Below are 12,622 nucleotides of genomic sequence, written 5' to 3' on the forward strand. Positions count from 1 at the left end.
TTAAAATATACTATATACTATTATTATACTGTTTCCTATCAAACCGTTGAGTATGTAAAAATTTCAATGGGGGTCCGGACCCGAATCCCCCCCTAGATACGTCCTTGACGGAAGCACATGCCACTGTTTCTGACTTTTTTTTTTATTTCCTCAATTCAATCATTTGGTAAATTAATAAGTTAAATAATGAATTCAAATTATATGTCGAGTAGTTAAATTTGTGATTAATTATTTATATATTATCAATTTTCAATATAGAATTATAAATATGAATTATTATAAAATATCAGCAAAATATTTTATACTATCTATTTATTACTAAACATATTATTCACTAAAATTTAAAATATAATCAAATAAGGATGAAAGCAAAAAAGTTATTTTGGTTAAAAATGGGATACAAATTCCAAATACTAATGCATTTCAAAATTTCAAAAGAAATTATAAAAAAAAATTAATATGAGGTCAAAATTCATAAATACGAGTAGGTCAATAAACACTAATTTTCTAACATGATTAAAATTTCACACTATTTTTATCTCTAGTTATGCAATTATTATTATAACTAAAGACCGGATATAATTGCATTAAAAATATCTTAAAATTGCAATATAAATATGTTAAAATTTCGATGAAAAATACATTAAAATTATATAGTAAAATCATATCAAATATATTCATTAATTACTTACTTAAATAATATAATAGACATTAATATAATATTTACAAAATATATTATTTTTATGAATTAAAATGTATAATAATATACATTTCTAAATTGTGTTCTCAAAAATTGTATCGTTTGTTACTTAAAATATGTTTATGTAATGAAAATGTACGTTCAACGTCAACACTAGTTATTGAGGCATATTTAAAATAATTTAAAAAATTGGTGTTATATCTAAATTAACATTTTGAGTTCCTATCATAATCTCAGCATAAGTTTTAATAGTTTTATATGCTTCATTTTTTTTCTAAGACATATTTTAATTTATCTTTAAGTATTTTTCTTTTGAAATCAAGAATATTTAACAAAATATTTTCAATTTCACTAAATATGTTTAGATTATTAAGTAATTGACCATTTGATTCTTTTAAACTTGTGATTTTTGTGGATAACTCGGATAAATATAATTTTAAAAATGCTAAATTACATTTAAAAATTTACGTCATAGTTATATTTTTATTTTAAAATTATTTTAGAAATTATAATTTGTATATTTTATCACGTGAAGTATATAAAAATTGCAATAATTGCAAAAATTGCAAAATCGTTAAAAATTGCAAAAAAATTGTATTATTTAATTAAATAGGAAGACTGTAATTAATCCGACTCGTAAACATATTTCATCAGATTTGATTTACCTGGTATCAATAAAAAGTTGCAATATCAATTAAATCCGATCTTTAATTTTAACTAGGGACTGAATTTATATGCACAAAAAATTCTCAAAATATGCTATAAAATATATATTTATTTTTAAATATGTACTTAAATATTCACTTAAAATTTTGTTTAAAATTATGTACAATGTACAATTATCTGAAATGTTTTATACATGTAAAAATTAGTATTAATTAATATGGTATTAAAAAAAGTATAAAAAAACTTTTAAAATATTTTGTCGTCAAGTCGACACTTGAATTCTATATTATTTATCTATATATATGTTGTATATGACTATAATATGAGATATGAGTAAGTAATCTTATCTTTGGAAATAACGACAGGTCGCAATTTTATCGATATTATATGGCTTTGAACGTGAAAATACGACGAAAACGAATATATGTACTATTAATATGTACTATAAAACTACAAATATACATTGAATATGCATTTAATAGGTAAAACGTTGCAAAATATGCAAAATAAATGTTATGTTATTTTAATAAGAAAGATCCATAGGCGTGTCCAGTCCTCCATGGCTGGGAAGGCCAGTTATAAAATTTAAATTTTTTACTTACTATAGTGATCTATAATCTATATCTATATTTGCGACTTATTTTTGTTGTATGGAAAGTATATAGCACCTGGAATTTTTTCACTCCGTCAAATTAAAGATTTTCTTGATCTTAAAATTGGTTTCCCATGCTATTAAAACTATGAACTAATAAATAAGGCCTATTAACTAATGTGCTACTTACATATTTATTTTTTATAAATATTTTATCAATTATACATCAACCTTCTATACACATCTTATTACAGTTATTACACAATAAACAGTTATTTATCAGTTTGGTTAAACAAGTAATTTATTAAAATATTACAAATAATAAAATGCAATAAATTTAAAATTTAAATTCAACTTCTACCTAAAATTACCTACTGTTACTGTTTCAGTCACGGATATAGATACTATATATTCGTGGTTTCACCATTATAGCCAAGAGGCCAAGAACGTCGCTGGAGAGGCCGGTGCCTAACCTGCCTCCCCTGTAGACACGCCTATGGAAAGATCTAAATCGGGGACAATGTTCATCAGATTTTAAAAAGCTTATTCCAATACATATATGCAGTGCCGTATTTCCCAGTAAACACTATAAGCTAGTGCTTAGGGCGGCGAAAAATTTTTAAAATTACATTTTTATTATGTATGTAACTAGAACTAAAATAAATGCAACTAATTATAGAAGGTTTTATTTTATTAAAGCCGATGGGTACTAGGTACTAAGTATTTAGCTTTGAATATAATTTAAAAATTAACTATTTAAGCATTTTTTATTACCATGTTTTTTTATCATATTTGAATAATTGTGAATGTATGTGTGCATTTTTATAACAGCTTTATATTCTTATTTAACACCATTAAAATTTTAAGCAATAAAGGAAACAACTATAATTATGTGCTTTAATAACATTTTTTAGACTAGAAAAATATTTATATTAAAAGACGGCAATTTATTTAGTGCTTAAAGCGGCACAAAGGTTATATCCGGCTCTGCATATATACATTTGCTTAAAAATCCGGTCCCTAATTATAACCTACGATTGAAAATTGTAATTCCAAAAATACGATGAAACATTGAAAATTAAGTGAAAAAAATATAATTTATTCTAGAATGTCAAAAATTATAAAAATAATATATATATATATCTTAGATAGAAATTTTTTTTAATCCAATGACATTTCATCTTATATACCATTTTCATTTATTTACTGGATACTAAAAATTATTTTACCACAAGATCTCTTTCTTTCAGATTCAAGCGAAAACGAAGATCAATAAGTAACTAAATAAATAATTGTTATGTAACTTGTATGTAAACAAACTTGTAATAGCATGTAATTATGCTGAAACATTTTAATTATAATAAATAAAAAAATAATAAAAATTATTTTTGTAAGTATTTAATTTTTTTTAAAAATCTACTAGTTACAATCATTAAAATTAGACAGTGTAAAACAAAATACAATAAATTTATTTAAAAACCCAGACTAAAGAAGAGGGATATAAGAGGATCTAATTTTCGGAATTAACTGTGAGGAGAGGATCAATTTAGAATTAAAAGGGTTATTGTGAGAATTTATTAGAATAAAGAGAGAATTTTGTTTAGGAATAAGAGAAGAGCAGTGAAAAAGAATACTTATGGGAAATATTATAAATCGATTCGGAAGTGTGAAGGATAAAAAGAAAATAATCATTAAAGAAAAGCTTATAAGAATGGAAAAAATGTTTTAGTTAAATATATATTTATAATACTTTAATTGAAGCCAGATAATCGTCTATTATATGATTCTAGAAAACTTTATCAATAACGACAACCCACAACGAAAACAATTAATACTATAATATATTACTCGTTGTATATGAAACGATCAAATGACACAAATTTATCACTGTCAAAATAGGTCATTATATCAATATTTAAAGTTGTATAAGTCTTTATATTTAATTAATAATAATAATATAATTATATCTAATAACAATGTAAAACCTTTTATCCGTGACACTAATTTGTCACTGATTTAAAATCATCATTAATTACGATAACACGTATATGCAACTTTTCAGCTATATCTTTATATATGTCCTTAAAAAAAATGTTTTATATTTTATATCCACTCTTTCAAAAACCATTCTTCCTTATATTATTAATCACTATTGTGTTACACAAATAACAAATATAACTTTCATTTTGTTTTAATGATGTCTTGTTTATGCTTTTTTTTAAAAAAAAAAAAAAACATTAATTCTGAATTAATTTATTCCCGCATATTTGGCCTTCGGGCTTCGTTCCATGAAATTCGTATATTTTAATTGATTGTGTTAATAAAAATATTTAAAAGCAATTGTGAAATATTAAAATAATCGTAGGTTGTATGGGGGATTTAGTTTAGGTATGGGAGAATTTTATCCAACTTCCTTGAGATTTAACCAAATAAATTATTTATGTATGTATTATTAGTTAATAAATATCAACAGTATTTGTAAATTAAGAGTATTATAATTTATAATGATTTAATAAATAGCATAAAATTCATACATATATTTTTTTCTTGGCAGTATTCAAAAATTCATTCCCACTTATTTAATTAATTTTTAAAATAATAATAATAATAAAACACGTTTATAAATCTTTATAATTTTATTATTCAAACTATAATAATACTATAATCATTTTTTATATTAAAATGAATTTCTCACGCTTATAATATAATATAAATTACGAGCCACATTAACTACGACAAAAAAAAATTAATATATCCGTAACTAGTTCTGTAACAATGCAAAGAAAATGTTTATTCTTTAAAAGTGATTCGATGCCAAATAATATTAATTTATTCATCACAACTTGTTTTTAATAAATAATTTGAGTACCTATATAAATAAGCAATCATTTTTTTGCGGAACGTATGTTTGATGAGTTTTAATTTCTGTTATCACATATTTACCTCGTAGGACGTAAAATTACTTGATTTGAAATAACTCGAGCTAATTTTTGTTATACATTTTTAAAAGTTAAGTATTAAATTCAAAAAACGGTAAACAATTTCACTCGTCTTTTCTATTGATTGCGTTTCGTCATTTCACCCAAACAGGATATTGTTCCGTATTTACAAATACTTAATTGGCGACTTTCCAGTGTGCGCCACTTCATAAGTGGACGATTTTCGAGTCTCCACGGACCCTAGTTCAAATTGCTTAAAATGCGCAGTGCAGACTATACGTTAAAATATGGGGTTTTCCCTGTACAAGAATCTTATTTTTGCAATCATAAATAATCAGTAGTGGTTATACATGGTGTTCAAGGGGTGGGGGGCGAAAATAAAGCCAACCTTCCCTCACCCCATAGCATTTATATATATATATATATATATATATAATATGAAATATACATACGGATTATATAGTATGTATAAATGTATAATTTTTATATATTAACAATATTAACACACTTCAATATTAATGTATTAAAAAAAATTTATAAATATATCGACTTAAAAAATGTATCTTATAATAATTATATAAAATTTGTAGATAGATGTTGTTGGGCTACCGATATACTAAATTTAAAAAACCATATCCCGAGAGGGGACCTTATCGCCCCACATCGATCCACCTTATCGCCCCCCTTAATAACCATCAATGTAAATAATATTACATCCGGATAGAGAGAAATAAGTGCAGTAGGGTTTATTAAGCCGATTGGATAGTACATTGTAAGTTTAATTATAATTATTTATCATTGTAGTAATTAATCAGTGATTATTTTACGGTATTTATTTGTGTATAATATTGTTCCGATCGATTCTTTGATAGTTACGCACTATATCCATACAATAGACAATACACTTTGAGTGAGTTGTATAAAACCAAAATCTTTTTTGTCCATTTTAGAGTTTTAAAGTAGAATAATACTCGCCTATTTCGTTAATCAGCCAAATTGTTCGACGATTTTCCATTTTTCGTTAATTATTGGTTTAATTCATTGTTCACTAATATAGATTCGACCAGAAGTATTAGACATTATGAACACATGATGACCAGAAGTATTAGACATTATGAACACATGATGACCAGAAGTATTAGACATTATGAACACATGAACCAAACGTGTGAAATAGTACTGTGTATAAAATGATCATTGAAAGAAAACTAACTACAAGTACATTTGTGTATCATATTCAATGCGGTTAGTTTTTTAATGTTTATAGAATGAGTAGGCCTCGGAAGTGTTGCATTCGCAACTTTTTTTTTTCTGTTGTTCTGATTTATCGATAAGTAAGACATAAATTTATCCCATGTAAGTACTAATTAAAAACTAAACATTTTTAGTGCAATTTTATGCAATTTTTAGAATTTTTCGATTTGATTGCAATTTTGTTGATTTTGCTCATTCATAATGCAATTTAGATACTTATTATTTTATTATTACTCATATTCATGATTAGAAATTTTTATTTTTTATATAAGGAATAAAATAACGATGGGGACCGTATTATATATTAATATATGTCATAATAATATAATAATAAATAATAATTAATCTTTATTTCGGGGTTTGTCTATTGTAATGACAGTGGTAGAAATATTATTTGTTAGGACAATGCACGAGTTTTGTACAATTTACTGTTCTCAAATTGAAGATTTTCGAGTTTGAAAACTTATTAAAATCATTTATCGTGCATTTTAATGTAAGTGAAAATACAAAGAATTGGAATAGTTATAACTAGGGCTGGAAGGTTGATTTAAAAATATTAAAAAATAACCTAAAAATAACAATAAATGTCCTTAAAAAAAGACCTAAAAAATTTATAAATATTTGTTTTAAATTAATATAAATACATTTTTGTAAAATATTTTACTCTATTTTACTACAAAATGTTGTCAAAACTTACAAATTACTCAAAATATGATTTAATAATGACAACAAATGTCCTTAAAAAATGAAATAAAAAAATTACAAATATTTGTTTTATAAATTTATCAAAGCTCACAAATTACTCAAAAATCAATATCATTACATTGTACAAGTAGAGCATATTTTATGTTATTAAAAGTAATTGAACGTCGATTATCAGTTTATAAATATTTATATTTGAAAAAACTTCTCTCCACGTCCACTGAAGTGATTGGAAGACTCAGACGAGCACTAAACGATATTTTATTTTTTGACATTTCGAAAAAAAAAATTTTTTAATTATTCAACTTTTTTTTTTTATTAATAAAATATATTACAATCTGTTTACACACAAAATAATAAGTAACAATGATGATAATGATTAAAGAAGACATGTAGCACATGAAAAGGAAACTGTCCAGTGACAGAACCTCAGAAAATTTGAGTTTGGGCATACAATTTTATTTTATTATTTTATTTTAATTTTAGATTTAGTTTAGAAGATCCTTAGCCCAATTTCTTTTTAGTTGTCGAGGAATATTAAGAGGTAATGTGAGAGAAGACATGTTGTTGATAAAGGGGTTAGAATGGTTAATTAATTTGGAATGGAATTTTTTATAGTAGCTTTTGGCAAGTTCATTTACTGTTGGAAGTTTTAAGTCATAATGGAGAGCTGAATTTGTGATATACCACGGAGCACCGGTTAAGAGCCTTAATGAGATGGATTGGAAGGCTTGGATGGGGCGGATATTAGCTGGTTTCGCTGGGCCCCATATTTGAATACCATAGGTCCATATTGGTCTTATGATAGATTTGTAAATTAATATTTTATTTTTAAGATTTAATTTCGATTTTAGAAGAGGTCGGAGTAAATGGAGACGGGAGTTTAGTTGTTTACGTTTATTTTTTGTATGATTTGCCCAAGTTAGCCTTTTGTCTAGAGTGATACCTAGGTATTTAGTTGAACGATGTAGTGGACTAGGTTTGTTATTAAATTTGAGTGAGGGACATTCTTTTTTCTTAAGGGAAAAGTTAACCTGTGCGGATTTATCGTCATTAATTTTAATTTTCCAGTTTTTTGCCCAAGACTCAATTAAATTTAAGTGCAATTGTAAGTTGTGTGAAGCGGTGTCTGAGTCATTATTTGAAGCAAATATTGCTATGTCGTCAGCAAATGTGGCGAGGAGAGTTTGATTCGAAGTGGGCATATCAGAGGTATAGATATTATAAAGTAAAGGAGAGAGATCACTACCCTGAGGAACACCTGCCTTAATTTTTTGGATAGTAGAAAACTCATTTTTGTGGCGTAATGAAAAAGACCGGTTATCAAGATAAGATTTAATTAAAAAAAAAGTAAGGTGAAGGGAGAAAGTGCTTAAGTTTGAAAAGAAGTCCGTCATGCCAAAACGCGATCAAAGGCCTGTGATATATTGAGAAATACCGCAGGGCAAAATTGTTTTGACTCGAAAGAGGATGAAATTTTATCTACGATTCTGTGGATTTGTTGAATTGTATTATGTTTTCGACGAAATCCAAACTGAGATTTAGGTAAAATATTTTGTTGATCAATTAGTGACGAGATTCTATCAGTGGCGTGCCCAGCAGGTAGGCCTGGTAGGCCCAGGCCTACCCTGTTTTCAAATAATAATTATTAATATTTTTCAAGAAACATAATTTTATACATTTTTTTGCTTCATAATACGATATGTAATTGAATCATTTTGGAACAAAGATTATTTATTTATTACCCACTTATAGCAAGCGTTTTTACGTTATTAATAATTCTTTCCTTCGTCGCAAACAATTGTAGCCACAGTAATGCTTATCGGCTAAAAATAGTAAATAATAGACAATAATACCTACACCCGAAGTGAGTTATTTATACATTCGTCACTGGCCGTTCACTGCCGACAATCGTCATTTGATATAAGATAATGAATATGGTTTACAAAATATGTTATTTTTTGGTATTAATAATTTATTAGTTTATTACAGTGTGTACTGTGTACTGTGTAGACGTATTATAGTGACTTGTGTGTAACTGAGCCGATAGAGGAAATCGTTTTATTCGTTTTGTCTGTTTTTGTTTATGTACACTATTAGAATAACCTAAGTACGTTTTTATTTTATATTGATTATAACTTGACTAATAATTAAATAAAAATAAAAATATGATTAGCCAGTTTTTTAAACCTATTCCGAAACCCACAAGGACATTGAACGATGATGATACTACAATAGATCAACCACAAACAAAAATGTTAAAATTAAATGTTACCTCAACTTTTAACGAGTCTTCTATTTCCTCGTCTAGCTTAAATGTGCTTGATATTAGCTTAAATAGTGATGAACAACCTATTCAGCCGATTATCAATTTTCCACGTCGTAAAATTTGTGAAAAACAACGTAGTTTTCAAAGTTCATGGTACAAAGTTTATCCTTGGATTGAATATTCTGTTCAATTGGATGCAATTTTCTGTTTTTTTTGTCGTCATTTTACTAGTTCTATATCTCGTGAAAAGCATCAAGATGTTTTAATAGCCACAGGATATAATAATTGGAAAAATATTTCGGGGATGGCAAAAAAACATAACTCGGCAGATTCGCATAAAACATCGTTAGCCAAATATCAAGGTTATATATCATCAAAAAGTATAGGAGCTGTTACAACTCAAATGAATAGTCATGTCGAAGAGAATATAAATAAAAATCGAGAAGTATTAAAAAGTGTAATTCGTTCAGTTTTGTATTGCGCACGACAGGATATAGGTTTACGTGGTCACAATAATGTAATCGAATATTCAAATGAAGACGAACACGACTTAGAAACTACAAAAAATCAAGGTAATTTTAAAGAACTATTAGATTTACTATGTTTGGAAAATGAAAAGTTTAATATAAATTTAAAGTCCCTACCTGAAAATGCTAAATATACTTTAAATAAAATCCAAAATGATATTTTATTTGCGTCTTCAAATATCATTTTACAAACTATTATTAGAGAAGTGAATGAAGGTAGTTCGGTTTATAGTTTAATTGTTGATGAAGCTCGTGATGCGTCAACATTTGAACAAATGTCAATATGTATCAGATATGTACATAAATTAACTATAAAAGAAAGGTTCTTAGGATTTGTACAAGTAGAAGAATTAGATGCACTAGGCCTAACTAATTCTATTATCGAATTTTTAAATTCAGTTGGTTTAGATATTACAAAATGTATAAGTCAATCCTACGACGGTGCATCAGTAATGTCTGGTTCTACCAATGGCGTACAAGTAAAAATTAGAGAACTTTCTAAAAACAAATACCCTTATATACATTGCTATGCACATCGGCTTAATTTAGTTTTGGTCGATGTTGCTAAATCAGTTAAGATTGTTGACAATACTATTGGATTGCTTGAAGCAATATATGCATTTCAATCGAGTTCAACTTTACGTTATAAAATATTTTCTGATGTCCAAAAAGATTGTGAAACAATTTTAAAAGTCCCTCAACATAGTGATACTAGATGGGTTGCAAAATATAAAGGTATTCATTTTTTTTTAATTCGTTTTGAACATGTCATAAAAGCTTTATCACAACTGTCAAGTAGCTCAAAAAAAAAAAAAAGAGACCGTAGAAGCCAAAGGATTATTAAACCAATTTCGATCGTTTGACGTATTATTTGTTTTAACATTTCTTGATAACCTTTTATCAACTATCAACATACTTTCAATACATTTACAATCTTCTTCTCTTGATATAATTAAGTGTTTAAATTTAATTGATGCTACAATAAAAGAGCTTCAAAGTTTACGTTCGGATGAATTTTTCAATAACTTTTATAAAAAAGCTCAAATTATGGCTTCAAATTTAAATATCTCTATGGATAATTATGAAAAAAGACAGAAAAATATTAATAGTACATTAAGTGATTATGTAATTACTTCAACAATTGGCTTAAAATGTAATAAAACTACGACTCAAAAATTGCGAATTATGTATTTTATAGTAATAGATAATATGTTGAATGAAATGAAAAAAAGATTTAATAAAAATTCAGAATTTTTAACTGCTATTTCAGTATTCAATCCGATATCGACAAACTTTTTAAATGATGATTTTGTTTTAAAGTGTATAAATTATTATGGAGATGATAATTATTTCTCTAACCAAGTAATAAGTCAAAGCAAATTAGCAAAAAATATGTACAGTAGTTGTAAAAATATTTTAGATTTTTACAACGAAATATGCATTATGGGGCAGTCATTTGGAGAAATTAAAAAAGTCATTGAACGAGTGTTAGTTATACCTGTAAGTTCAACATCGGCGGAAAGAAGTTTTTCAACAATGAAAAGGATAAAAACTTATTTACGAACATCTATGTCTACTACACGTCTTCATAATTTAGTGTTAATTTCTATTGAGAGGGAGTTAAGTTTTGAATTAATTCAGGATTCTACAAAGATTGTTGACGAGTTTGCTAAATTGAAAAATCGAAGACTTCAATTCACTAAATAAGTGTTATATTTTATATTTTTATGTACTTATAATTAAAACAACTATTTTTTCATTTGCATTCATTTAGGTATTATTCAGTTGTATAAAAACTTAATTTTATTTTTTAATATGTAACTTTAAGTATTATTAACAAGTCAAATAGGAGGAATAAAATGTGTTGTATTATATTATTTTATAATCATTTTTTTCTAATTCAATTTAAAAATATTATTAAGTTTCTAAAAAAAAAAATAATGTATATTGTGTACATATATAAACTAAAATAATTATAACCGGGCCTATCCTACATTTTAATCCTGGGCACGCCTCTGGGGAGAAGACAAGAATGAGTTTACTAGGTCAGTGTGGTCTGGCATAGGGATTACTTCTGGATGAGGAGAGAAAGTTGAAAATATGTGGGCTCCAAAGAGATTGGCTTTCTCTAAATCAGTGATAGCTAATGATTTGTCGGGATGTTAAGAGGAGGGATATTTTCACGTTGATTTGTTAGCTTTTTTGTCATTTTCCAGAGGAAGCCTTTATTAGGAGACAGAGTACTTAGGTATAGACTAAATTGTTCAGATCTATATTTCGTCAATTGAGATTTAAGATCGTTTGATAGATGATTGTAGGCAGTTTTGTGTTCAGGGTATTTCGATCGTTGCCACAAGGATCGAGCACGATGTTTGGCTTTTATAAGATTGACTAAGTATGAGGAGAGCGAGATGTGGGATTTAGATTGATTTTTTTTTTTGAGGTGGTCAAGGAAGAATGAGAAACTGCATTTTGGATAGTTTTTGTTAATTTGGAGATTGCTAGGTCAATATCGAGAGGGCATTTTAGAGTAGTATTTAGAGACAAAGATTCGTCTAATTTAGCTTGAAAAAGTTTCCAGTCTACAGGGCCGGATGAGAGAAACGGGATAGTAGTGGTAGAGGCAATTTTAGCGTCTAAAGTTAATAAAACAGGAGAGTGGTCGCTTGATAGGTGCTTAAGATTTGTTATAAATTTGTTTAAACTATTTAGAATCTGTTTAATAAAAAAGTCGAGAATGTCGGGGGATCCGTTTGCATGTGAAGGCCAATAAGTTGGTTAATCAGGGGAGATAAATGATAATTTGTGTTTTAGAATTGATGTATGGAATAGCCTTCCTCTTGTATTAGTATATCTACTGCTCCATTGAGAATGCTTGGCATTAAAATCACCACCTATTATAAGAAAGTTGCCATACATTTATGGCCAGAAGAGCATCGTCTAAAAAGTTAAAAAAAAAATAATGCAAAATGC

The 12,622-nt window shown here is 26.8% G+C and overlaps 1 protein-coding gene across 1 annotated transcript; it reads left to right on the forward strand.

Annotated features, from left to right (window-relative positions):
• Positions 1-9,021: 9,021 nt before the first annotated feature.
• Positions 9,022-11,356, forward strand: LOC112690772 (zinc finger MYM-type protein 1-like). Its single transcript, XM_025564872.1, has 2 exons — positions 9,022-10,384; positions 10,920-11,356. Exons 1-2 carry the CDS (start codon positions 9,022-9,024, stop codon positions 11,354-11,356), a joined length of 1,800 nt encoding a protein of 599 aa, XP_025420657.1.
• Positions 11,357-12,622: the final 1,266 nt, after the last annotated feature.

Source organism: Sipha flava, unplaced genomic scaffold (genome assembly GCF_003268045.1).
Source record: "Sipha flava isolate LNK unplaced genomic scaffold, YSA_version1 114_pilon_pilon, whole genome shotgun sequence".
NCBI lineage: Eukaryota > Metazoa > Arthropoda > Insecta > Hemiptera > Aphididae > Sipha > Sipha flava.

Excerpts from the sequence above, each read along its gene's own strand:
- LOC112690772 (XM_025564872.1), top strand. The coding sequence starts at position 9,022 with ATGATTAGCCAGTTTTTTAAACCTATTCCGAAACCCACAAGGACATTG. Across the intron at positions 10,385-10,919 it reads ATGGGTTGCAAAATATAAAG|TATTCAATCCGATATCGACA; the intron begins GTATTCATTTTT and ends CTGCTATTTCAG.